The 27,855-nt window shown below is 51.1% G+C and overlaps 1 protein-coding gene across 1 annotated transcript in view; it reads right to left on the reverse strand.

Annotated features, from left to right (window-relative positions):
* The window catches only part of LOC119946714 (death-associated protein kinase 1-like), a 79,654-nt gene extending 52,581 nt beyond the window's left edge, over positions 1-27,073 (reverse strand). Inside the window, exons 1-5 of the mRNA XM_038768128.1 lie at positions 27,003-27,073; positions 25,577-25,603; positions 10,433-10,589; positions 6,076-6,117; positions 2,032-2,121 (exon numbers count right to left, since the gene is read on the reverse strand). Of these exons, the coding sequence (XP_038624056.1) occupies positions 2,032-2,121; positions 6,076-6,117; positions 10,433-10,589; positions 25,577-25,603; positions 27,003-27,073 (387 nt within the window). The remainder of the gene's footprint in view (positions 1-2,031; positions 2,122-6,075; positions 6,118-10,432; positions 10,590-25,576; positions 25,604-27,002) is intronic.
* Between the last annotated feature and the right edge of the window lie 782 nt (positions 27,074-27,855).

The following is a 27,855-nucleotide window of genomic DNA, read 5'->3' on the forward strand; positions in this document are numbered from 1 at the left end:
TGAATGAAGGGAGGGAGGAGGGAGCAGGCCGGGGGGAGCTTCTGATTGCTCCCTTCTGCAGCAGCAGCAGCAGCAGCAGCAATAGAAACAAGAGACGGAGCCCTCCCACGAAGAAAAGCTGCTTTTAGATGCATTCAAAGAAAATTGCGATCCCGCGGGCTGCGCTCCGTGTTCTCCTCGGAACAGAAGCTTCCCGAAAATCCCACCCCCTGAGGCCGGCGGAAGGCGTTGGGGAGACGGTGCGGGGGGCTGCACCTCCGGCCCCGCGGCTGACCTCTGGCCTGAGGCCCCTTTCGGCTGGTTAGTAAACTGAGGCTCCATCTCAGAATGACAACACCAATAATTGCGGTACCTGTGAAGCACTTGCTATGTGCCAGGCACCGTGCTAAGCGCTGGGGTGGCTACGAGCAAATCGGGCTGGACACAGTCCCGTGTGGGGCTCGGAGTCTCAATCTGCATTTTACAGGTGTGGTAACTGAGGCCCAGAGAAGTGAAGTGATTCACTGGGCCGCCGTCTACCCCCGGCCCACAGTGCGCTCCCTCCGCACATCCGCCAATTAAGCTCTCTTCCTCCCTTCAAATCCCTACTGAGAGCTCACCTCCTCCAGGAGGCCTTCCCACATTGAGCCCCCTTCTTCCTCTCCTCCTCCTCCCCATCATCCCCGCTTTACCTCCATCCCCTCCCCACAGCACCTGGATATACGTTGGTACAGATTTGTCACTCTATTTTACTTGTCCATATTGACTATTTATTTTGTTAATGATGTGCCTCTAGCTTTAATTCGATTTGCTCTGACGACTCGACACCCGTCCGCATGTTTGGTTTTGTCGTCCGTCTCCCCCTTCTAGACCGTGAGCCCGCCGCTGTTGGGTAGGGACCGTCTCTATATCATTCATTCATTCATTCAATCATATTTATTGAGCGCTTACTGTGTGCAGAGCACTGTACTAAGCACTTGGGAAGGTCATGGGTTACCTCCCACCTTACCTCCTTCCCCTCCCCACGGCACCTGTATATATGTATATATGTTTGTACGTATTTATTACTCTATTTATTTATTTATTTTATTTGTACATATTTATTCTATTTATTTTATTTCGTTAATATGTTTTGTTTTGTTCTCTGTCTCCCCCTTCTAGACTGTGAGCCTGCTGTTGGGTAGGGACCCTCTCTATATCATTCATTCATTCAGTCGTATTTACGGAGTGCTTACTGTGTGCAGAGAACTGTACTAAGTGCTTGGGAAGTACAAGTTGGCAACATATACAGACGGTCCCTACCCAACAGTGGGCTCGCCGTCTAGAATATATGAATAGAATGCCTGTATATATGTATATATATTTGTACGGATTTATTACTCTATTTATTTATTTATTTTATTTGTACGTATTTATTCTAATTATTTTATTTTGTTAATTTGGTTTGTTTTGTTCTCTGTCTCCCCCTTCTAGACTGTAGAAGCATAGTACAGTGCTCCGCACACAGTAAGCACTCAATAAATATGATTGATTGATTGATTGATTGATTGATTCGGGGCTCCCCTGCAAGATCCCCGATGGCAGAAAAGCCACCAGCGGGCTGGATTTCCCCCACGGAAGGGACGACCCTGAAAATCCCTTCTCCCCAGACATCCCATCTCCAGGACTGGTACTAAGCGCTTGGGAAGTACAAATCGGCAACGTGCCGCATGGAGCGGTGTCTAGTAAACTCTTGTGTCCTCTTCCTAGCTCTCAGCACAGTGCTGCGCCTACGGTAGACTGTCGCACCTCCCTTAGGGCGGGGACGGTGTCCACTAAACTCTCTGGTCCTCTCCCAAGCGTCCAGACAGGTGGCTCGAGGTCGGCAGTCGCTAAACGCTCTTGACCGAAGTTCTCGAAGGACTTCTAGATTGTGAGCCCGCTGTTGGGGAGGGGCCGTCTCTAGATGTTGCCGACTTGGACTTCCCAAGTGCTTAGTCCAGTGCTCTGCGCACAGTAAGCGCTCAATAAATGCGATTGAATGAATGAATAAATATGATCGAATGAACTTACTTTCCACTCCTTCCGGGCAGCGAACTTTTTGAACTTCTCCATGTTGACGGCTGACGCCTTCCTGCTCAGCTCCTGTTGGGTGTCTTTAGGCTAGGAGACAGATTCAACGATTCGTTTAATCGTATCTATTGAGCGCTTCTCATGAACAAAGTGCCGTACGCGGGGCTCGGGAGAGGACGACAGAATGATAACCAGACACGTTCGCTGCTCGCAACCGGCTGACAGTCTAGATAGGGAAGCAGCGTGACTCAGGGGAAAGAGCCCGGGCTCTGGAGTCAGAGGTCACGGGTTCCAATCCCGGCTCTGCCACTTGTCAGCTGGGTGACTCTGGGAGAGTCACTTCACTTCTCTGGGCCTCAGTGACCTCATCTGGAAAATGGGGATAATAATAATGGCATGATGTCCAAATAAAGTCCAAATAATGGCATTGATGATCAGATTACTGCTCTCAACTCTACCCTTTCTACTCAGCTAGACTCACTCGCTCCCCTTTCCCTTCGCCGCTCTCGCACCACTAACCCACAGCCCTGGATCACTGCCACTGTCCGCCTCCTTCGCGCTTATGCTCGAGCTGCCGAGCGCTGCTGGCGAAAGTCTAAACACCATGCCAACCTCGTTCACTTCAAGTTTATCCTTTCCTGCCTTAACTCAGCCCTCTCTTCTGCCAGACAAAACTATTTCTCCTCCCTTATTGACACCCATGCCCATCACCCCCGCCAGCTCTTCCGTACATTCAACTCCCTTCTCAGGCCCCCGGTTCCTCCCCCTCCTCCTTCCCTCACCCCCAACGATCTGGCCTCCTACTTCACTGACAAAATTAAATCCATCAGGTCCGACCTCCCCAAAGTCTCTTCCCCCCTTTCTCCAACCCCCCGGCTCTCAACACTCTCTGCTATTCTCCCATCCTTCCCAGCGGTATCCTCAGAGGAACTCTCCTCCCTCCTCTCAAGTGCTACTCCGGCCACCTGTGCTTCTGACCCCATTCCCTCTCATCTTATGAAATCTCTCGCTCCATCCCTTCTCCCCTCCTTAACTTCCATCTTCAACCGCTCACTCTCCACTGGTTCCTTCCCCTCTGCCTTCAAACATGCCCATGTCTCTCCCATCCTAAAAAAAACCCTCTCTTGACCCCACCTCACCTTCTAGTTATCGTCCCATATCCCTCCTACCATTCCTTTCCAAACTCCTTGAGTGAATTGTCTACACGCGCTGCCTAGAATTCCTCAACAACAACTCTCTCCTCGACCCCCTCCAGTCTGGCTTCCGTCCCCTTCATTCCACGGAAACTGCCCTCTCAAAGGTCACCAATGACCTCCTGCTTGCCAAATCCAACGGCTCATATTCTGTCCTAATCCTCCTCGACCTCTCAGCTGCCTTTGACACTGTGGACCACCCCCTTCTCCTCAACACGCTGTCTGACCTTGGCTTCACAGACTCCGTCCTCTCCTGGTTCTCCTCTTATCTCTCCGGTCGTTCTTTCTCTGTCTCTTTTGCAGGCTCCTCCTCCCCCTCCCATCCTCTTACTGTGGGGGTTCCCCAAGGTTCAGTGCTTGGTCCCCTTCTGTTCTCAATCTACACTCACTCCCTTGGTGACCTCATTCACTCCCACGGCTTCAACTATCATCTCTACGCTGATGACACCCAGATCTACATCTCTGCCCCTGCTCTCTCCCCCTCCCTCCAGGCTCGCATCTCCTCCTGCCTTCAGGACATCTCCATCTGGATGTCCTCCCACCACCTAAAGCTCAACATGTCGAAGACTGAGCTCCTTGTCTTCCCTCCCAAACCTTGTCCTCTCCCTGACTTTCCCATCTCTGTTGACGGCACTACCATCCTTCCCGTCTCACAAGCCCGCAACCTTGGTGTCATCCTCGACTCCGCTCTCTCATTCACCCCTCACATCCAAGCCGTCACCAAAACCTGCCGGTCTCAGCTCCGCAACATTGCCAAGATCCGCCCTTTCCTCTCCATCCAAACTGCCACCCTGCTCATTCAAGCTCTCATCCTATCCCGTCTGGACTACTGCACCAGCCTTCTCTCTGATCTCCCATCCTCGTGTCTCTCTCCACTTCAATCCATACTTCATGCTGCTGCCCGGATTATCTTTGTCCAGAAACGCTCTGGACATATTACTCCCCTCCTCAAAAATCTCCAGTGGCTACCAATCAATCTGTGCATCAGGCAGAAACTCCTCACCCTGGGCTTCAAGGCTCTCCATCACCTCGCCCCCTCCTACCTCACCTCCCTTCTCTCCTTCTACTGCCCAGCCCGCAACCTCCGCTCCTCCACTGCTAATCTCCTCACTGTACCTCGTTCTCGCCTGTCCCGCCGTCGACCCCCGGCCCACGTCATCCCCCGGGCCTGGAATGCCCTCCCTCTGCCCCTCCGCCAAGCTAGCTCTCTTCCTCCCTTCAAGGCCCTGCTGAGAGCTCACCTCCTCCAGGAGGCCTTCCCAGACTGAGCCCCTTCCTTCCTCTCCCCCTCGTCCCCCTCTCCATCCCCCCATCTTACCTCCTTTCCTTCCCCACAGCAGCTGGATATATGTATATATGGTTGTACATATTTATTACTCTATTTATTTATTTATTTATTTATTTATTTTACTTGTACATTTCTATCCTATTTATTTTATTCTGTTGGTATGTTTGGTTCTGTTCTCTGTCTCCCCCTTTTAGACTGTGAGCCCACTGTTGGGTAGGGACTGTCTCTATATGTTGCCAATTTGTACTTCCCAAGCGCTTAGTACAGTGCTCTGCACATAGTAAGCGCTCAATAAATACGATTGATTGATTGAAATACGATTGATTGATTTATTAAGCGCTTACTATGTGCAAAGCACCATTCTAAGCACCGGGGAGGTTACGGGGTGATCAGGTTGTTCCCGGCAGGGTCACGGTCTTCATCCCCATTTTACAGATAAGGGAACTGAGGCCCAGACAAGTGAAGTGACTCACCCAGAGTCACCCAGCTTACAATTGGCGGAGCCGGGATTTGAACCCATGACCTCGGACTCCAAAGCCCGGGCGCTTTCCACTGAGCCACGCTGCTTCTCGCAGCGTGAAGACTGTGAGCCCCCCGTGGGACAACCTGATGACATTGTAACCTCCCCAGCGCTTAGACCAGTGCTTTGCACATAGTAAGCGCTTAATAAATGGCCATCATTATTATTATTATTATTACCCAATCAATCAATTGTATTTATTGAGTGCTTCCTGGGTGCAGAGCGCTTGGGAAGTCCAAGTTGGCAACATATAGAGACGGTCCTACCCAACAGTGGGCTCACAGTCTAGAAGTCTAACTGTTATTAGGTAGACATTAGAGAAGTAAATGAGGGATGTGGACGTAAGTGGTTTCGGGCTGGGACGGGGGTGGTGGTGAAAAGGAGCATGTCAGGGTGACGCAGAAGGGAGTGGGAGAAGAGGAAAGGGGGGCTTAGGCGGGGAAGCGAATAAGGCGGATACGAGGAGGGAGGGCGTTCCAGGCCAGAGGCAGGACGGGAGCGAGAGTTTGGTGGCGAGAAAGACTCCGAAGGGGCGGTGGAGAGAAAAAGGAAAATCTTGGGTGTGAAACAGCCGGTGAAATCCCAGGTCCACTGAGCCGTGACTCACTGGGGGTTTCTTTGATACTCTATTCGGAGTTATAGAGTAAGAACTTTTGGTTTCTTCCCGTCAGCCTTCCGTGGTCCCCTCCCCAAACAACGGCGCTGGGGCGATTTTTTTTTCTTTTATAATAATAACAATGATAATGATGGCATTTATTAAGCGCTTGCTATGTGCAAAGCACTGTTCCAAGCGCTGGGGAGCTTACGAGGTGATGAGGTTGTCCCCCAGGGGGCTCACAGTCTTAATCCCCATTTTACAGATGAGGGAACTGAGGCCCAGAGAAGTGAAGTGACTCGCCCAAAGCCACCCAGCTGACAATTGGTGGAGCCGGGATTCGAACCCATGACCTCGGACTCCAAAGCCCGGGCTCTTTCCACTGAGCCTCGCTGCTTCTCATTCTTTTGAAAGCAGAGAGATTCGACGCGAAGGGGGCAGGGTTTACCTTGACCCAGGGATGCTGCAAACTATCTTGGATTGTCATTCTCTTCCTTTGGGAAAAGAAAATGGTTTTCAAAACTCAGAGATTTGCGAAGGGAAATGGACCGGATGCGAAAACGTCACAGATCTCACGTGGAGGTCCGTTCGTAGAATGCCCAACGAGAAAACGCTTGCGAACTGCTGTTGTTATCACGATGAACAGGCGGTTTAGTACGTGCTCAACCGCTGTGCTCAGCGCTGGGGTCCGTACGAGATTGCCATGTTCAGGCCTGGTCCCTAATATAATAATAATAATGATAATAATTGTATTTGTTAAGCGCTTACTATGTGCCAAGCACTGTTATAAGCACTGGAGTAGATACGAGGTAATCAGGTCGTCCCACACGGGACTCGGTCTTAAATCCCCATTTTACAGATGAGGGAACTGAGGCCCGGAGAAGTTAAGCGGCTTCAAGGTCGCACGGCAGACGAGTGGCAGAGCCGGGATTAGAACCCAGGTCCTCTGACTCATAAGCCCCGGCTCTACCCACTGAGCCACGCTGCTTCACCCACGCAGCGTGGCTCAGTGGAAAGAGCCCGGGCTTTGGAGTCAGAGGTCATGAGTTCAAATCCAGGCTCCGCCAATTGCCAGCTGTGTGACTTTGGGCAAGTCACTTCACTTCTCTATGCCTCAGTTATCTCATTTGCAAAATGGGGATGAAGACTGTGAGCCCCCCATGGGACAACCTGATCACCTTGTAACCTCCCTAGCGCTTAGAACAGTGCTTTGCACATAGTAAGCGCTTAATAAATGCCATTATTATTATTATTACTATTATTATTATTATTATTATTTATTAAGCCACCGATCCATCGATGGTGCCTACTGAGGACAGTCGGATAAAGCAGGGGTGGTGGAGAAGCAGCGTGACTCTGTGGAAAGAGCCCAGGCTTGGGAGTCAGAGGTCGTGGGTTCTAATCCCAGCTCTGCCAATTGTCAGCTGTGTGACCTCGGGCAAGTCACTTCACTTCTCTGGGTCTCAGTGACCTCATCTGGAAAATGGGGTTGAAGACTGGGAGCCACCCCGCGGGACAACCTGATCACCCTGTATCCCCTGCAGCGCTTAGAATGATGCTTTGCACATAGTAAGTGCTTAACAAATGCCATCATCATCATTATTATTATTATTATTCATTATAACAAATGCCATCATTATTATTATTATTATTATTATTATTATTATTCATTATTATTTCCTGCCCACAGGGAGCTTATGGTCTAGAAGAGAAGCACGTTAATAAGGATCTGAGCCCTTTACTAGATGACAAAACTGGGCTAAGCACATCATCAACAGCAACAACGATAAAAACGATGTTTTATTTCTATTTGTTCTGACGACTTCATTCATTCATTCAATAGTATTTATTGAACGCTTACGGTGTGCAGAGCACTGTACTAAGCACTTGGGAAGTCCAAGTCGGCAACATCTAGAGACGGTCCCTACCCAACAGCGGGCTCACAGTCTAGAAAGGGGAGACTTGACACCCGTCCACATGTTTTGTTTTGTTGCCTGTCTCCCCTTTCTAGACCGCGAGCCCGTCGTTTGGTAAGGACCGTCTCTAGATGTTGCCGACTTGGACTTCCCAAGTGCTTACTACAGTGCTCTGCACACAGTAAGCACTCAATAAATACACCGGAATGAATGAGTGAATGTTTGGTAGGCACCTACTCTGGGCCAAGCACTGAACTAAGCGCTGGGGTAGATTTCATTCATTCAATTGTATTTACTCATGCATTCATTCATTCAATCGTATTAATTGAGCGCTTACTGTGTGCAGAGCACTGGACTAAGCGCTTGGGAAGTCCAAGTTGGCAACATATAGAGACAGTCCCTACCCAGCAGTGGGCTCACAGTCTAGAAGGGGGAGACGGACAACAAAACAAAACATATTAACAAAATAAAATAAATAGAATCAATAATCAGGTTGGACACAATCCCTGTCCCACGTAGGGCTCACGGTCTATCTAGGAGGGATCAGGTTTGAATCCCCATTTGACAGATGAGGACACTGAGGCACAGAGAAGTGAAGGGACTCACCCAAGGTCACAGAGCAGACAAGAACCCAGGTCCTCTGACTCCCAGACAGGGCTGTTTCCACTAAGCCACCCTGCTGCTTCTCATACTAGTAATAGTAACAATAATACTACTAATAATGGTATTTATTAAGCACTTAATAATAATAATGATGATGATGGTATTTGTTAAGCGCTTACCATGTGCAAGCACTGTTCTAAGCGCTGGGGAGGTTACAAGGTGATCAGGTTGTCCCTCGCGGGGGGGGGGGGGCGGGCTCACAGTTTTAATCCCCATTTTACTGAAGAGGTAACTGAGGCCCAGAGAAGTGAAGTGACTTACCCAAAGTCACACAGCTGGCGGTTGGAGGAGCCGGGATTTGAACCCATGACCTCGGACTCCAAAGCCCGGGCTCTTTCCACTGAGCCATGCTGCTTCATTAGGCATCAAGCACTGTGCTAAGCACATTGGCCTGGTGGCAGGAGCCCAGGCTTGGGAGTCGGAGGTCGTGGGTTCTAATCCCGCCTCCGCCACCTGTCTGCTGTGCGACCTTGGGCAAGTCACTTTGCTTCTCTGGGCCTCAGTTACCTCAGCTGTAAAATGGGGATTGAGATTGAACCCCACGTGGGACGCCTTGATCACCTCGTAACGATAATAATGGTGGCATTTGTTAAGCACTTACTATGGGCCAAGCACTGTTCTAATAATAATAATGATAATGATGGCATTTATTAAGCGCTTACTATGTGCAAAGCACTGTTCTAAGCGCTGGGGGGATACGAGGTGATCAGGTTGTCCCACGTGGGGCTCACAGTCTTCATCCCCATTATCCAGATGAGGTCACCGAGGCTCAGAGAAGTTAAGTGACTTGCCCAAGGTCACACAGCAGACGTGGCGGAGCTGGGATTCGAACCCATGACCTCTGGCTCTCAAGCCCGGGCTGCCACGCTGTTTCTTGTAATAATAACAATAATAATAATAATAATAATAATGGCATTTATTAAGCGCTTACTATGTACAAAGCACTGTTCTAAGCGCTGGGGAGGTTACAAGGTGATCAGGTTGTCCCACAGGGGGGTCACAGTCAATCCCCATTTTCCAGATGAGGTAACTGAGGCCCAGAGAAGTGAAGTGACCTGCCCAAAGTCACCCAGATGACAATCGGCGGAGCCGGGATTCAAACCCATGACCTCTGACTCCAAAGCCTGGGCTCTTTCCTCTGAGCCACGCTGCTTCTCTGTATTTACCCCAGCACTTAGAACAGTGCTTGGCACGTCGTAAGTGCTTAATACATGCCGTTATCAGGATTATTATTATTACTCGTGTCGAGGTCCATCTCCCCGGCTCCAGACGGTGAGCTCGTCATGGGCAGGGATCGTCGCTCTCTATTGCTGCACTGTACTTTCCCACGAGCGCAGGACATAGTAAGCGCTCAATAAGTAATGATAATAATAATGATAATAATAATAATGGCATTTATGGGGAAGGTACAAGGTGATTAGGTTGTCCCACGGAGGGCTTACAGTCTTAATCCCCATTTTCCAGATGAGGTAACTGAGGCCCACAGAAGTGAGGTGACTCGCCCAGAGTCACGTAGCTGACAATTGGTGGAGCTGGGATTTGAACCCATGACCTCTGACTCCAGAGCCCGGGCTCTTTACAACCCGAGCCACGCGGCTTCTCTAAGCAATCAATCAATCAGTCGTATTTATTGAGCGCTTACTGGGTGCAGAGCACTGTACTAAGCGCTTGGGAAGTACAAGTTCTTGTAACAGTAAGCGCTCAATAAATACGACTGCTGATGATGATGACAATCTCATCACCTTGTATCCCCCAGTGCTTAGAACAGTGCTTTGCTCATAGTAAGCGCTTAACAAATGCTATTATTATTATTATTATTATTGTTGTTATTATTATTAACAAATGCTATTATTATTATTACTACTATTATTATTACAAGTTGGCAACGTTCAGTCATACGACTGAATGAGTGAATGAGGGGGCAGGCATACTAGACGCAGTTCTCTCGACTTCTCGCACATAGTAAGCGCATAACCAATGCCGTTATTGTTATTATTACTATTATTATTATTATTCAAGCGTCTCCCCCTGGATTTCTCCTCCGGTCAGCCCACCCAGCGTCCCCCTGGAGCTTCGCTGACCCGTCGCCCCCCAACGCCAGGCGTCCCGAGGCTGGGGGAGCCGCCTCCCGCCTGACCCACTTGTACTTCCAAGCACTTAGTCCAGTGCTCTGCACACAGTAAGCGCTCAATAAATACGATCGAATGAATGACCCCAGATGCCGACCCTCTTGGGATCCTTGACGAGCAGCCTCCTGATGAAATCTTTGGCCAGGGCGCTGGTGCCATTGAAGAACTCGTCCTCGAACTCGTAGGTGATGGCGGACACGTTGGCTAACGTCTCCTGCTTCGTGTCCCCGAGGAACGGGGAGGCCCCACTCAGGCTGTTAACAGGGAGGCAGGAGGTCAGTGCTCGCTCCCGGCCCACTCGGACTTCCCTGGAGCTCAGCACAGCGCTCGGCGCCCAGTCGGCGCTCAATAAATACGGCTGAATGAACGGCGGGCGGCCGCCGTGCTCCCCTGAGGGGGGCGCGAGCCAAGTTTTCCGGGCTGGCGTTCTCCGTTTCGGAGAACGGATGCGGGTCCGGGGATCGCCTAACAAGCCCGGTCCCGATTTGATTATCAATCAATCAATCAAGAGGAGTTGAGTGACTCGCCCAAGGTCATGCAGCAGACAAATGGCAGCAAACCCTGTGACTCCCAGGCCCGTACCCTAACCCCACGCAGCAGACAAATGGCAGCAAGCCTTGTGACTCCCAGGCCCATGTCCTAACCATATGCAGCAGACAAATGGCAGCAAACCTTGTGACTCCCAGGCCCGTGCCCTAACCCTATGCAGCAGACTATTCACCCCTCACATCCAAGCTGTCACCAAAAGCTGCCGGTCTCAGCTCCGCAACATTGCCAAGATCCGCCCTTTCCTCTCCATCCACACCGCTACCCTTCTCGTTCAAGCTCTCATCCTATCCCGTCTGGACTACTGCATCAGCCTTCTCTCTGATCTCCCATCCTCGTGTCTCTCCCCACTTCAATCCACACTTCATGCTGCTGCCCGGATTGTCTTTGTCCAGAAACGCTCTGGGCATGTCACTCCCCTCCTCAAAAATCTCCAGTGGCTACCAATGAATCCGCGCATCAGGCAGAAACTCCTCACCCTGGGCTTCAAGGTTCTCCACCACTTCGCCCCCTCCGACCTCACCTCCCTTCTCTCCTTCTACAGCCCACCCCGCACCCTCCACTCCTCTGCCGCTAATCTCCTCACCGTAACCCGTTCTCGCCTGTCCCGCCATCGACCCCCGGCCCACGGCATCCCCCGGGCCTGGAATGCCCTCCCTCTGCCCATATGCCAAGCTATCTCTCTTCCTCCCTTCGAGGCCCTACTGAGAGCTCACCTCCTCCAGGAGGCCTTCCCAGACTGAGGCCCTACTGAGAGCTCACCTCCTCCAGGAGGCCTTCCCAGACTGAGCCCCTACCTTCCTCTCCCCCTCATTCCCCTCTCCATCCCCCCCATCTTACCTCATTCCCTTCCCCACTGCACCTGTATATATGTATATATGTTTGTACATATTTGTTACTCTATTTATTTATTTATTTATTTATTTATTTATTTTACTTGTACATATCTATTCTATTTACTTAATTTTGTTAGTATGTTTGGTTTTGTTCTCTGTCTCCCCCTTTTAGACTGTGAGCCCACTGTTGGGTAGGGACTGTCTCTATATGTTGCCAACTTGTACTTCCCAAGCGCTTAGTACAGTGCTCTGCCCACAGTAAGCGAACAATAAATACGATTGATGATGATGATGATGATGACAAATGGCAGCAAACCTTGCGACTCCCAGGCCCCTGCCCTAACCCTATGCAGCAGACAAATGGCAGCAAACCCTGTGACTCCCAGGCCCGTGCCCTAACCCTATGCAGCAGACAAATGGCAGCAAACCTTGTGACTCCCAGGCCCGTGCCCTAACCATCATCATCACCACCAATCATATTTATTGAGCGCTTACTGTGTGCAAAGCACTGTACTAAGCGCTTGGGGAGTACAAGTTGGCAACATATAGAGACAGTCCCTACCCAATAGTGGGCTCACAGTCTAAAAAGGGGGAGACACAGAACAAAGCCAAACATACTAGCAAAATAAAATAAATAGAATAGATAGGTACAAGTAAAATAAATACAGTAATAAATATGTACAAACATATATACACATATACAGGTGCTGTGGGGAAGGGAAGGAGGTAAGATGGAGGGGATGGAGAGGGGCACGAGGGGGAGAGGAAGGAAGGGGCTCAGTCTGGGAAGGCCTCCTGGAGGACGTGAGCTCTCAGTAGTGCCTTGAAGGGAGGAAGAGAGCTAGCTTGGAGGATGGGCAGAGGGAGGGCATTCCAGGCCCCGGGGGATGACGTGGGCCGGGGGCCGATGGTGGGACAGGCGAGAACGCGGCACGGTGAGGAGATTAGTGGCAGAGGAGCGGAGGGTGTGGGGTGGGGTGTAGAAGGAGAGAAGGGAGGAGAGTTAGGAGGGGGCGAGGTGATGGAGAGCCTTGAAGCCCAAGGTGAGGACTTTCTGCCTGATGCGCAGATTGATTGGTAGCCACTGGAGATTTTTGAGGAGGGGAGTGACATGCCCAGAGCGTTTGTGGACAAAGACAATCCGGGCAGCAGCATGAAGTATAGATTGAAATGGGGAGTGACACGAGGATGGGAGATCAGAGAGAAGGCTGATCATCATCATCATCATCATCATCATCATCATCAATCGTATTTATTGAGCGCTTACTGTGTGCAGAGCACTGTACTAAGCGCTCGGGAAGTACAAGTTGGCAACATATAGAGACAGTCCCTACCCAACAGTGGGCTCACAGTCTAAAAGGGGGAGATAGAGAACAAAACCAAACAGAATAGATATGTACAAGTAAAATAAATAAATAAATAGAGTAATAAATATGTACAAACATATATACATATCAACAGGTGCTGTGGGGAAGGGAAGGAGGTAAGATGGGGGGGATGGAGAGTTGGACGAGGGGGAGAGGAAGGAAGGGACTCAGTCTGGGAAGGCCTTCTGGAGGAGGTGAGCTCTCCGTAGGGCCTTGAAGGGAGGAAGAGAGCTAGCTTGGTGGATGGGCAGAGGGAGGGCATTCCAGGCCCGGGGGATGACGTGGGCGGGGGTTCGATGGCGGGACAGGCGAGAACGGGGTACGGTGAGGAGATTAGCTGCAGAGGAGCGGAGGGTGCAGGATGGGCTGTAGAAGCAGTGAAGGGAGGTGAGGTAGGAGGGGGCGAGGTGATGGAGAGCCTTGAAGCCCAGGGTGAGGAGTTTCTGCCTGATGCGCAGATTCATTGCTAGCCACTGGAGATTTTGAGGAGGGGATTAACATGCCCAGAGCGTTTCTGGACAAAGAGAATCCAGGCAGCAGCATGAGGTATGGATTGAGTGGGGAGAGACACGAAGATGGGAGATCAGAGAGAAGGCTGATGCAGTAGTCCAGACGGGATAGGATGAGAGCTTGGACGAGAAGGGTAACAGTGCGGATGGAGAGGAAAGTGCGGCTCTTGGCAATGTTGCAGAGCTGAGACCAGCAGGTTCTGGTGACGGCTTGGATGTGAGGGGTGAACGAGAGAGCAGAGTCGAGGATGACACCAAGGTTGCGGGCTTGTGAGACGGGAAGGATGGTAGCGCCGTCAACAGAGATGGGAAAGTCAGGGAGAGGGCAGGGTTTGGGAGGGAAGACAAGGAGTCTTGGACACATTGAGTTTTAGGTGGCGGGCAGACATCCAGAGGGAGATGTCCTGAAGGCAGGAGGAGATGTGAGCCTGGAGAGAGGGGAAGAGAGCAGGGGCAGAGATATAGATCTGGGTGTCATCAGCGCAGAGATGATTGCTGAAGCCGTGGGAGCGAATGAGATCACCGAGGGAGTACGTGTAGATCGAGAACAGAAGGGGACCAAGCACTGAACCTTGGGGAACCCCCACAGTAAGGGGATGGGAGGGGGAGGAGGAGCCTGCAAAAGAGACTGAGAATGAACGACCGGAGAGATGAGAGGAGAACCAGGAGAGGACGGAGTCCGTGAAGCCAAGGTCAGATAGCGTGTGAGGAGAAGGGGGTGGTCCACAGTGTCGAAGGCAGCTGAGAGGTCGAGGAGGATTAGGACAGAGTATGAGCCGTTGGATTTGGGAAGCAGGAGGTCATTGGTGACATTTGGGAGGGCAGTTTCCGTGGAATGTAGGGGACGGAAGCCAGACTGGAGGGGGTCGAGGAGACGCCCTCCCTATGCAGCAGACAAATGGCAGCAAACCTTGTGACTCCCAGGCCCGTGCCCTAAACCAATGCAGCAGACAAATGGCAGCAAACCTTGTGACCCCCAGGCCCGTGCCCTGACTCTATGCAGCAGACAAATGGCAGCAAACCTTGGGACTCCCAGGCCCGTATCCTAACCCTATGCAGCAGACAAATGGCAGCAAACCTTGGGACTCCCAGGCCCGTGCCCTAACCCCATGAAGCAGAAAAATGGTAGCAAACCTTGTGACTCCCAGGCCCGTTCCCTAACCCTATGCAGCAGACAAATGGCAGCAAACCCTGTGACTCCCAGGCCCGTGCCCTATCCCTATGCAGCAGACAAATGGCAGTAAACCTTGTGACTCCCAGGCTCGTGCCCTATCATCATCATCATCATCATCAATCGCATTTATTGAGCGCTTACTGTGTGCAGAGCACTGTACTAAGCGCTTGGGAAGTACAAGTTGGAAACATTTAGAGACAGTCCCTACCCAACAGTGGGCTCCCAGTCTAAAAGGGAAAGACAGAGAACAAAAGCAAACATACTAAGAAAATACAATAAATAGAGTAGATATGTACAAGCAAAATAAATAAATAAATAGAGTAATAAATATGTACAAACGTATATACATATATACAGGTGCTGTGGGGAAGGGAAGGAGGCAAGATGTGGGGGATGGAGAGGGGGTAGAGGGGAAGAGGAAGGAAGGGGCTCAGTCTGGGAAGGCCTCCTGGAGGAGGTGAGCTCTCAGTAGGGCCTTGAAGGGAGGAATAGAGCTAGCTTGGCGGGTGGGCAGAGGGAGGGCATTCCAGGCCCGGGGGATGACGTGGGCCGGGGGTCGATGGCGGGACAGGCGAGAACGAGGTACGGTGAGGAGATTAGCGGCAGAGGAGCGGAGGGTGCGGGATGGGCTGTAGAAGCGGAGAAGGGAGGTGAGGTAGGAGGGAGCGAGGTGATGGAGAGTCTTGAAGCCCAGGGTGAGGAGTTTCTGCCTGATGCGCAGATTCATTGGTAGCCACTGGAGATTTTTGAGGAGGGGAGTGACATGCCCAGAGCGTTTCTGGACAAAGACAATCCGGGCAGCAGCATGAAGTATGGATTGAAGTGGGGAGAGACACGAAGATGGGAGATCAGAGAAAAGGCTGATGCAGTAGTCCAGACGGGATAGGATGAGAGCTTGAACGAGAAGGGTAGCGGTTTGGATGGAGAGGAAAGGGCGGAGCTTGGCAGTGTTGCGGAGCTGAGACCGGCAGGGTTTGGTGACGGCTTGGATGTGAGGGGTGAATGAGAGAGCCGAGTCCAGGATGACACCAAGGTTGCGGGCTTGTGAGACGGGAAGGATGGTAGTGCCGTCAACAGAGATGGGAATGTCAGGGAGAGGGCAGGGTTTGGGAGGGAAGACAAGGAGTTCAGTCTGGGACATGCTGAGTTTTAGGTGGCGGGCAGACATCCAGATGGAGATGTCCTGAAGGAAGGAGGAGATGTGAGCCTGGAGAGAGGGAGAGAGAGCAGGGGCAGAGATGTAGATCTGGGTGTCATCATCATCATCATCAATCGTATTTATTGAGCGCTCACTATGTGCAGAGCACTGTACTAAGTGCTTGGGAAGTACAAATTGGCAACATATAGAGACAGTCCCTACCCAACAGTGGGCTCACAGTGTCATCAGCATAGAGATGATACTTGAAGCTGTGGGAGCGAATGAGGTCACCGAGGGAGTGCGTGTAGATCGAGAACAGAAGGGGACCAAGCACTGAACCTTGGGGAACCCCCACAGTAAGGGGATGGGAGGGGGAGGAGGAGCCTGCAAAAGAGACTGAGAATGAACGACCGGAGAGATAAGAGGAGCAGCAGGAGAGGACGGAGTCTGTGAAGCCAAGGTCCGATGGCGTGTTGAGGAGAAGGGGGTGGTACACGGTGTCGAAGGCAGCTGAGAGGTCGAGGAGGATTAGGACAGAGTATGAGCCGTTGGATTTGGCAAGCAGGAGGTCATTGGTGACCTTTGAGAGGGCAGTTTCCGTTGAATGTAGGGGACGGAAGCCAGACTGGAGGGGGGTCGAGGAGACCCCCTCCCTATGGAGCTGACAAATGGCAGCAAACCTAGTGACTCCCAGGCCCGTGCCCTAACCCTAGGCAGCAGACAAATGGCAGCAAACCTTCCTTCTTACTCCCAGGCCCATGCCCTAACCCTATGCAGCAGACAAATGGCAGCAAACCTTGTGACTTCCAGGCCCGTGCCCTAAACCTATGCAGCAGACAAATGGCAGCAAACCTTGTGACCCCCAGGCCCGTGCCCTGACTCTATGCAGCAGACAAATGGCAGCAAACCTTGGGACTCCCAGGCCCGTGCCCTAACCCTATGAAGCAGAAAAATGGTAGCAAACCTTGGGCCTCCCAGGCCCGTTCCCTAACCCCATGCAGCAGACAAATGGCGGCAAACCTTGTGACTCCCAGGCCCGTGCCCTCACCCTATGCAGCAGACAACTGGCAGCAAACCTTCTGACTCCCAGGCCTGTGCTCTATCCCTATGCAGCAGACAAATGGCAGCAAACCTTGGGACTCCCAGGCCCGTGCCCTAACCCTATGCAGCAGACAAATGGCAGCAAACCTTGTGACTCCCAGGCCCTTGCCCTAACCCTATGCAGCAGACAAATGGCAGCAAACCTTGTGACTCCCAGGCCCATGCCCTATCCCTATGCAGCAGACAATTGGCAGCAAACCTTCTGACTTCCAGGCCCCTGCCCTGTCCCTTTGCAGCAGAAAAATGGCAGCAAACCTTCTGACTCCCAGGCCCGTGCCCTAACCCTATGGAGCAGACAAATGGCAGCAAACCTTCTGACTCCCAGGCCCGTGCCCTAACCCTATGCAGCAGACAAATGGCAGCAAACCTTGTCACTTCCAGGCCTGTGCCCTGTCCCTATGCAGCAGACAAATGGCAGCAAACCTTCTGACTCCCAGGCCCGTGCCCTAACCCTATGCAGCAGACAAATGGCAGCAAACCTTCTGACTCCCAGGCCCGTGCCCTAACCCTATGCAGCAGACAAATGGCAGCAAACCTTCTGACTCCCAGGCCCGTGCCCTAACCCTATGCAGCAGACAAATGGCAGCAAACCTTGTGACTCCCAGGCCCGTGCTCTAACTCTATGCAGCAGACAAATGGCAGTAAACCTTGTGACTCCCAGGCCCGTGCACTATCATCATCATCATCATCATCAATCGTATTTATTGAGCGCTTACCGTGCGCAGAGCACTGTACTAAGCGCTTGGGAAGTACAAGTTGGCAACATTTAGAGACAGTCCCTACCCAACAGTGGGCTCACAGTCTAAAAGGGGGAGACAGAGAACAAAACCAAACATACTAACAAAATAAAATAAATAGAATAGGTATGTACAAGTAAAATAAATAAATACATAAATAGAGTAATAAATATGTACAAACATATATACATACATACAGGTGCTGTGGGGAAAGGAAGGAGGTAAGATGTGGGGGATGGAGAGGGGGAAGGGGGAAGAGGAAGGAAGGGGCTCAGTCTGGGAAGGCCTCCTGGAGGAGGTGAGCTCTCAGTAGGGCCTTGAAGGGAGGAAGAGAGCTAGCTTGGCGGATAGGCAGAGGGAGGGCATTCCAGGCCCGGGGGATGACGTGGGCCGGGGGCCGATGGCGGGACAGGCGAGAACGAGGCACGGTGAGGAGATTAGCGGCAGAGGAGTGGAGGGTGTGGGATGGGCTGTTGAAGCAGAAAAGGGAGGTGAGTGAGGTAGGAGGGGGTGAGGTGATGGAGAGCCTTGAAGCCCAGGGTGAGGTGCTTCTGCCTGATACGCAGATTGGTAGACCCTGGAGATTTTTGAGGAGGGGAGTAACATGCCCAGAGCGTTTCTGGACAAAGACAATCCGGGAAGCAGCATGAAATATGGATTGAAGTGGGGAGAGACACGAGGATGGGAGATCAGAGAGAAGGCCTGATGCAGTAGTCCAGACGGGATAGGATGAGAGCTTGAACGCAAAGGGTAGCGGTTTGGATGGAGAGGAAAGGGCGGAGCTTGGCAGTGTTGCGGAGCTGAGACCGGCAGGTTTTGGTGACGGCTTGGATGTGAGGGGTGAACGAGAGAGTCGAGTCCAGGATGACACCAAGGTTGCGGGCTGGTGAGACGGGAAGGATGGTAGTGCCGTCAACAGAGATGGGAAAGTCAGGGAGAGGGCAGGGTTTGGGAGGGAAGACAAGGAGTTCAGTCTGGGACATGTTGAGTTTCAGGTGGCGGGCAGACATCCAGATGGAGATGTCCTGAAGCAGGAGGAGATGTGAGCCTGGAGAGAGGGGGAGAGAGCAGGGGCAGAGATGTAGATCTGGGTGTCATCAGCGTAGAGATGATAGTTGAAGCCGTGGGAGCGAATGAGGTCACCGAGGGAGTGCGTGTAGATCGAGACCAGAAGGGGACCAAGCACTGAACCTTGGGGAACCCCCACAGTAAGGGGATGGGAGGGGGAGGAGGAGCCTGCAAAAGAGACTGAGAATGAACGACCGGAGAGTTAAGAGGAGAACCAGGAGAGGACAGAGTCTGTGAAGTCAAGGTCAGATAGCGTGTTGAGGAGAAGGGGGCGGTCCGCAGTGTCAAAGGCAGCTGAGAGGTCGAGGAGGATTAGGACAGAGTATGAGCCATTGGACTTGGGAAGCAGGAGGTCATTGGTGACCTTTGAGAGGGCAGTTTCCAGGGAATGTAGGGGACGGAAGCCAGACTTGGAGGGGGTCGAGGAGACCCCCCCCCCTATGCAGCAGACAAAGGGCAGCAAACCTAGTGACTCCCAGGCCCGTGCCCTAACCCTAGGCAGCAGACAAATGGCAGCAAACCTTGTGACCCCCAGGCCCGTGCCCTAACCCTATGGAGCAGACAAATGGCAGCAAACCTTGTGACCCCCAGGCCCGTGCCCTATCCCTATGCAGCAGACAAATGGCAGCAAACCTTGTGACTCCCAGGCCAGTGCCCTATCCCTATGCAGCAGACAAATGGCAGCAAACCTTGTGACCCCCAGGCCCGTGCCCTAACCCCATGGAGCAGACAAATGGCAGCAAACCTTGTGACTCCCAGGCCCATGCTCTATCCCTATGCAGCAGACAAATGGCAGCAAATCTTCTGACTCCCAGGCCTGTGCCCTAACCCTATGCAGCAGACAAATGGCAGCAAACCTTCTGACTCCCAGGCCCGTGCCCTATCCCTGTGCAGCAGACAAATGGCAGCAAACCTTGTGACTCCCAGGCCCATGCTCTCTCCCTATGCCATACTGCTGATCTACCGATGGTTATCGATTGATCTCTGGTATGTACTGAGCGCTTGCTTGCTTCCTGGAGAGTCCCGTACAAAACGCTAGGCAGGGTACACTCCAACAGAGTTAGTCGATGGCACCCCTGCCCAGAAGGAGTTTAGAGGAGGAGTTGGACGTTAAAAACAGATTATTGGATTGGTTTCATCACACCCCACAGACAAACGTTTGAAGTCAATGCCTGCCAATGACAAAGTAAGAAATAATTTTTAGGAGGTGAGAAGATGGAGCCATCTAGTCTTGGCTTGCTACCGCTTCAGCAGAACCCTTTAATTTTTGCCTCATGATGGCCTCTGCTTAGTTACTCGGTTTTATGAAGAAAAATTGGATCTCGCACCTGCAGTACTGGGGAACATCCAGCTCCTCAATTTTACTCGCTTTTGGCCCGCTACACATCCGCCATACACCCCCTGGCCTGGAATGCCCTCCCTCTGCCCATCCGCCAAGCTAGCTCTCTTCCTCCCTTCAAGGCCCTACTGAGAGCTCACCTCCTCCAGGAGGCCTTCCCAGACCGAGCCCCTTCCTTCCTCTCCCCCTCCTCCCCCTCTCCATCCCTCCCGCCTTACCTCCTTCCCTTCCCCACAGCACCTGTATATATGTATATATGTTTGTACGTATTTATTACTCTATTTATTTATTTATTTTACTTATACATATCTATTCTATTGATTTTATTTTGTTAATATGTTTTGTTTTGTTCCCTGTCACCCCCTTCTAGACTGTGAGCCCACTGTTGGGTAGGGACCATCTCTATGACATCCCAAGCGCTTAGTACAGTGCTCTGCACACACTAAGTGCTCAATAAATGCGATTGATTGATCGATTGATTGATTGATTGAAGTGACTTGCCCAAAGTCACACGGCTGACAATTGGCAGAGCCAGGATATGAACCCACGACCTCTGACTCCAAAGCCCGGGCTCTTTCCGTTGAGCCACTCTGTGAGGCCCGTAAGGGGCAGTGTACGTGTCCAACCTAATAATAATAATAATAATAATGACAGCATTTATTAAGCGCTTACTATGTGCAAAGCACTGTTCTAAGCGCTGGGGAAGTTACAAGGCGATCAGCTTGTCCCACGGGGGGCTCAACGTCTTCATCCCCATTTTCCAGATGAGGGAACTGAGGCCCAGAGAATAATAGTAATAATAATGATAATAATGACAGCATTTATTAAGCGCTTACTATGTGCAAAGCACTGTTCTAAATGCTGGGGAGGTTACAAGGTGATCAGGTTGTCCCACGTGGGGCTCACAGTCTTCATCCCCATTTTACAGATGAGGTAACTGAGGCTCAGAGAAGTTAAGTGACTTGCCCAAGGTCACACAGCAGACCTGTGGTGGAGTCGGGATTCGAACCCATGTCCTTTGACTCCAAAGCCCGGGCTCTTTCCACTGTGGTGGAGCAGGGATTAGAGGAGCAGCTGGCTTACTGGAGAGAACCCGGGCCTGGGTTCTAATCCTGGTTTCACCACACGTCAGCTGTGGGACCTTGGGCAAGTCACTTCACTTCTCTGGGCCTCAGTTCCCTCATCTGGAAAATGGGGATGAAGACCGGGAGCCCGTGCGACAACTGGATTACCTTGCATCTGCCCCAGCGCTTAGAACAGTGCTTGGCACGTTCATTCAACCGTATTTATTGAGCGCTTACTGTGTGCAGAGCACTGTGATTCATTCATTCATTCCATCATATTTATTGAGTGCTTACTGTGCACAGAGCACTGGACTAAGCGCTTGGGAAGTCCAAGTCGGCAAGATCTAGAGACGGTCCCTACCCGACAGTGGGCTCCCGGTCTAGAAGGGGGAGACAGACGACAAAACAAAACACGTGGACAGTTGTCAAGTCGTCAGAACAAATAGAAATAAAGGTAGATGCACATCATTAACAAAATAAATAGAATAGTAAATACGTACAAGTAAAATAAATAGAGCGATAAACCTGTACAAACACAGAGTAAGCGCTTAACAAATACCATCATTATCATGTCTGCTGTGTGACTCTGGGCAAGTCACTTCACTTCTCTGGGCCTCAGTTCCCTCATCGGGAAAATGGGGATGAAGACTGGGAGCCCGTGATACAACCGGATTACCTTGCATCTCCCCCAGTGCTTAGAACAGTGCTTGGCACATAGTAAGCGCTTAACAAATCCCATCATTATTATGTCTGCTGTGTGACCTTGGGCCAGTCACTTGACTGGGCCTCAGTTCCCGCTGTCGGGAAGGGACCGTCTCTATATGTTGCCGACTTGTCCCTCCCAAGCGCTTAGTACAGTGCTCTGCACACAGTAAGCGCTCAATGAATACGATTGAATGAATGAATGAATGAATGAATGAATGAATGAATGAATGAATGAGAAGCAGCGTGGCTCGGTGGAAAGAGCCCGGGCTTTGGAGTCAGAGGTCGTGGGTTCAAATCCCAGCTCTGCCACTTCATTCATTCATTCACTCATTCAGTCAGTCAGTCAGTCGTATTTATTGAGCGCTTACTGTGTGCAGAGCACTGGACTAAGCGCTTGGAAAGTCCAAGTCAGCAACATCTAGGGACGGTCCCTACCCAACAGCGGGCTCACAGACTAGAAGGGGGAGACAGAGAACAAAACAAGACGTATTAACAAAATAAAATAAATAGAATAAATATGTACAAGTAAAATAAATAGAGTAATAAATACGTACAAACATATATACATATATACAGGATTCGGTAAGGAGAAATGCCCTGAAACCCACTTGTCAGCTACGTGACTTTGGGCAAGTCACTTCACTTCTCTGGACCTCAGTGGCCTCATCTGTCAAATGGGAATGAAGACCGTGAGCCCCCCGTGGGACAACCTGATCCCCTTGTAATCCACCCAGTGCTTAGAACTGCGCTTTGCACATAGTAAGCGCTTAATAAAAGCCATCATTATTCTTCTTCTCTGGGCCTCGTTTCCTTCATCTGTCAAATGGGGATGAAGACCGTGAGCCCCCACCGTGGGACAACCTGATCACCTGGTAACCTCCCCAGCGCTTAGAACAGTGCTCTGCACATAGTAAGGGCTTACCAAATGCCATCATTATTATTAGTATTCTCTGGGCCTCAGTTCCCTCATCTGTCAAATGGGGATGAAGACTGTGAACCCCCATGGGACAACCTGATCACCTTGTAACCTCCCCAGCGCTTAGAACAGTGCTTGGCGCCTAGTAAGCCCTTAATAAACGCCAACACCATCATCATCGTTATTTATCGAGCACTTACTGTGGGCAGAGCGCAGACCGACGGGATAACAGAACCGGTGGACACGTTCCCCGCCCACGAGGAGCAGGAAGTGCTTAGCACAGCGCTTTGCTCAATAAATATGATCGAATGGATGGCACGAATGTATTTTGTGCCCCATCTAGACTGTGAGCCCACTGTTGGGTAGGGACTGTCTCTATATGTTGCCATCTTGTACTTCCCAAGCACTTAGTACAGTGCTCTGCACACAGTAAACGCTCAGTAAATACGATTGATTGATTGATTTTGGGACAGGACCCCCGACGGGGTTTCCGTGCCCCGTTGGCACTTTGAAGCCTCACCCCCTCCCCTGTAGCAAATGATAATAATCATGATAATGACAACCGTGGTGTTTGTTAAGCACTTACTACGTCCCAAGCACTGTATTAAGCACTGCGGTAAATACGAGATCCTCAGGCCGCACGTGGGGCGCACAGACTAAGCTGGAGGGAGAAGAGGGATTGAATCCCCGTTTTGCGAATGAGGGAACTGAGGCTCCGAGGAGTTAAGTGACTCGCCCCAATAAGAATAATAATAATAATTATTATTATTTTTGTTCAGCGCTTACTATGTGCAAAGCACTGTTCTAAGCGCTGGGGAGGTTACAAGGTGATCAGGTTGTCCCATGGAGGGCTTGCAGTTTTAATCCCCATTTTACAGATGAGGGAACTGAGGCACAGAGAAGTGAAGTGACGTATATAATGGCATTTATTAAGCGCTTACTATGTGCGGAGCACTGTTCGAAGCGCTGGGGAGGTTACAAGGTGATCAGGTTGTCCCACGGGGGGCTCACAGTTTGAATCCCCATTTTATAGATGAGGGAACTGAGGCACAGAGAAGTGAAGTGACATATATAATGGCATTTATTAAGCGCTTACTATGTGCAAAGCACTGTTCTAAGCACTGGGGAGGTTACAAGGTGATCAGGTTGTCTCACGGGAGGCTCACAGTTTCAATCCCCATTTTACAGGTGAGGGAACTGAGGCCCAGAGAGGTGAAGTGACTCGCCCGAAGTCAAACAGCTGACAAGCGGCAGTCGGAATTTGAACCCATGACCTCTGACTCCACCGAGCCACGCTGCTTCTCAAGTAGAAATGGTATCTGTTGAGCATCCGAGCAGCCACTGGGGTGGGGCTCTGTATTAGACGTGGGGAAGCGGCGCACCCTAACGGATCCAACTTGTACTTCCCAAGCGCTTAGTCCAGTGCTCTGCACACAGTAAGCGCTCAATAAATACGACTGAATGAATGAACGGATAGAGCGTGGGACTGGGAGTCCTATCCCGGCTCTGCCGCTTGTCAGCCAGGTGACCCTGGGCAAGTCACTTCACTTCTCTGGGCCTCAGTTTCCTCATCTGCAAAACGGGGGTCGAGACCGTGAGCCCCACAGGGGACAGGGACTGTGTCCGATCCGATTCGCTTGTGTCTACCCCCGTGCTTAGTACAGTGCCTGGCACATAGTAAGTGCTTAACAAATACCATAACAAAAAAAAACAAAAACCAGTCTGCTACTTTCATTCATTCATTCAATCGTATTTATGGAGCGCTTACTGTGTGCGGAGCACTGTACTAGGTGCTTGGGAAGTACGAGAAGCAGCGTGGCTCAGTGGAAAGGGCATGGGCTATGGAGTCAGAGGTCGTGGGTTCGAATCGCAGCTCTGCCAATTGTCAGCTGTGTGACTTTGGGCACGTCACTTCTCTGGGCCTCTCAGTTACCTCATCTGGAAAATGGGGATGAAGACTGTGAGCCCCACAAGGGACAACCTGATCACCTTGTATCCCCGCCAGCGCTTAGAACAGTGCTTGGCACATAGTGAGTGCTTAACAAATGCCATCATTATTATTACACGTCAGTAACACATAGAGACGGTCCCTAGCGTTTGTGAGCCCCACGTGGGACGGGGACTGCGGCCAACCCAATTAGCTTGTATCTACTCCAGTGTTTAGAATAGCGCATGGCACTTAGTATATATGTTTGTACACATTTATTACTCTATTTATTTTACCTGTACGTATTTACCAGTCTATTTATTTTGCTAATGACGTGCATCTAGCTTTACTTCTATTTATTCTGATGACTTGACACCTGTCCACATGTTTGGTTTTGGAGTCCGTCTCCCCCTTCTAGACCGTGAGCCCGCTGTTGGGGAGGGACCGTCTCTAGATTGTTGCTGACTTGGACTTCCCAAGCGCTTAGTACAGTGCTCTGCACACAGGAAGCGCTCAATAAATACAACTGAATGAAAGATTGACAACTGGGCTCACAGTCGAGAAGGGGGAGACTGACACCAAAACAAAACATGTAGACAGGTGACAAAACATGAATATTCCCTGTCCCCAGGGAGTTTACAGTCCAATGGAGGGCAGGGGAGACGGCCTTATACATCTTTACAGATCGAGTAATCCGAAATTAACAGAACGCCTGCCCACTTTGTCATGTATCTTTACCCAAAATGAGCGACTGGGGCCTCAACTTAACCATCTAAATGTGCCGCCCAAGAGCAGACGTGGTCACGGTACTTACAGAATGTACGTTATCACACCAATGCTCCTACAGGGAAGAAATAAAACACATCAGAACGGGAGGCCGCGGGAAACGACATCGACGGGCCACGGCCCCCAGTCAGCTCAGGACTCTGGGTCTCCAAAGGGCGGTGGGACCCCCGCCGCCCTCGCGGTGCGGGATTGACGCTCCGTCCTCCCCCAGTGGCCCAGCCCGGAGAATCCCACATTCCCCACTCCCCCGGCTCCATCGCCGGTTCTCGCCAGTGGCCCGATACGGACGTTCCTGGAGAAGCAGCGTGGCTCAGTGGAAGGAGCCCGGGCTCTGGAGTCAGAGGTCAGGGGTTCAAACCCCGGCTCCGCCACTTGTCGGCTGTGTGACTCTGGGCAAGTCACTTCGCTTCTCTGGGCCTCAGTGACCTCATTTGGGAAATGGGGATGAAGACTGGGAACCACCTGAGGGACAACCTGATCACCTTGTAACCTCCTCAGCACTTAGAACTCTCTCCATCTCTCTGCTCGCCATCTCTCTTCTCTCGTCTTTCACCTCTCTGTCTCTCCCCTCTCCATCTTTTAGGTTGCCAACTTGGACTTCCCAAGCGCTTAGTACAGTGCTCTGCCCACAGAAAGCACTCAGTAAATACGATTGAATGAATGAATGAATCTTTGCTCTCCCTGTCTCTCTCCTTCTCTCTTGTCTCTTCTGTTTCAGCTCTCTCTCCTCTCTCTCCATCTGTCTCTCTCCATCTCTCTTCTCTCATTTATCTTTTTCACCTCTCTCTCCTCTTTTTCATCTCTCTCTCCTCTTTGTCTCTCTCATCTCTGTCTCTCTCCATCTCTCTTCTCATTTATCTTTTTCACCTCTCTCTTCTCTCTCCATCTCCTTTCTTCTCTGTCTCTCTCCATCTCTTCTTACATGTCAGCTGTCTTCTAGACCGTGAGCCCCCTGCTGGGTAGGGACCGTTTCTATATGTTGCCAACTTGTCCTTCCCAAGCGCTTAGTACAGTGCTCTGCACACATCAAGCCCTCGATTGAATGAATGAATGAATGAATGCATGACCTTGGGCAAGTCGCTTAACTTCTCGGAGCCTCAGTTCCCTTCTCTGTCAAATGGGGATGAAGACTGTGAGCCCCACAGGGGACAACCTGATCACACTGTATCCCCCCAGCGCTTATAAAAGTGCTTCCCACATAGTAAGCACTTAACAAATACCATTATTATTATTGTTAGAACGATGCTTTGAACATAGTAAGTGCTTAATAAATGCTATCATTATTATTATTATTATTCCCACCCGCCTGACTCTCCCCCATCCAACCCTGTCCATCCCAGTGACCCAGCCCAGAGAATCCCACACCCCCCGACTCTCCCCTCTCCCCTTCGGTCGCCCGCCACCTGTAACACACACAGACACTAAAACACACAGACACGACAAAGGATGCTTACCACGTATCAGCTTCCAGCCCAAGAGCTTCGTAGTTGACTATTTCCGGAGCTAAGAGAAAACACAGATCCATCCGGCTCCTCTACTGTTTCCATTTCCATCCGCCCCGCAGACGCCCATCGGATTCTTTAGGGTCTCTACCAAGCGTTTACTGCGTACCGAACACCGGTCTTAGTACAGTGCTCTGCACAGGGTAAGCGCTCAATAAATACGATTGAATGAATGAATGAATGTTCTAAGCGCTGAGGCAGACACCAGGCAATCGGGTTGGATGGAGTCCCCGTCCCACCTGGGTTTCACGGACTAAGGGTGAGGGAGAACAGGAGCTCAATCTCCATTGATGAGGAAACTGAGGCACAGAGACTTGTACGCTTATCCCTGGGGGACTCCGAAGCAGGCAGGAGGGCAGCGTGGCTCAGTTTAAGGAGCCCGGGCTTTGGGATCAGAGGTCATGGGTTCTAATCCCGGCTCCGCCAATTGTCAGCTGTGTGACGCTGGGCAAGTCACTTCACTTCTCTGGGCCTCAGTTCCCTCATCTGTAAAATGGGGGTGAAGACTGTGAGCCTCCCGTGGGACAACCTGTTCACCTTGTAACCTCCCCAGCGCTTAGACCAGTGCTTTGCACACAGTAAGTGCTTAATAAATGCCATTATTATTATTATTATTATTATTATTATCATTATCATTATTATTATTATTATTATTATTGTCAGCTGTGTGGCTTTGGGTGAGTCGCTTCGCTTCTCTGAGCCTCAATTCCCTCATCTGGAAAATGGGGATGAAGACCGTGAGCCCCATCGGGGATAACCTGATCACCTTGTATCTCCCCCAGCACTTGGCATGTAGTAAGCGCTT

Source organism: Tachyglossus aculeatus, chromosome Y3 (genome assembly GCF_015852505.1).
Source record: "Tachyglossus aculeatus isolate mTacAcu1 chromosome Y3, mTacAcu1.pri, whole genome shotgun sequence".
NCBI classification, from domain to species: domain Eukaryota; kingdom Metazoa; phylum Chordata; class Mammalia; order Monotremata; family Tachyglossidae; genus Tachyglossus; species Tachyglossus aculeatus.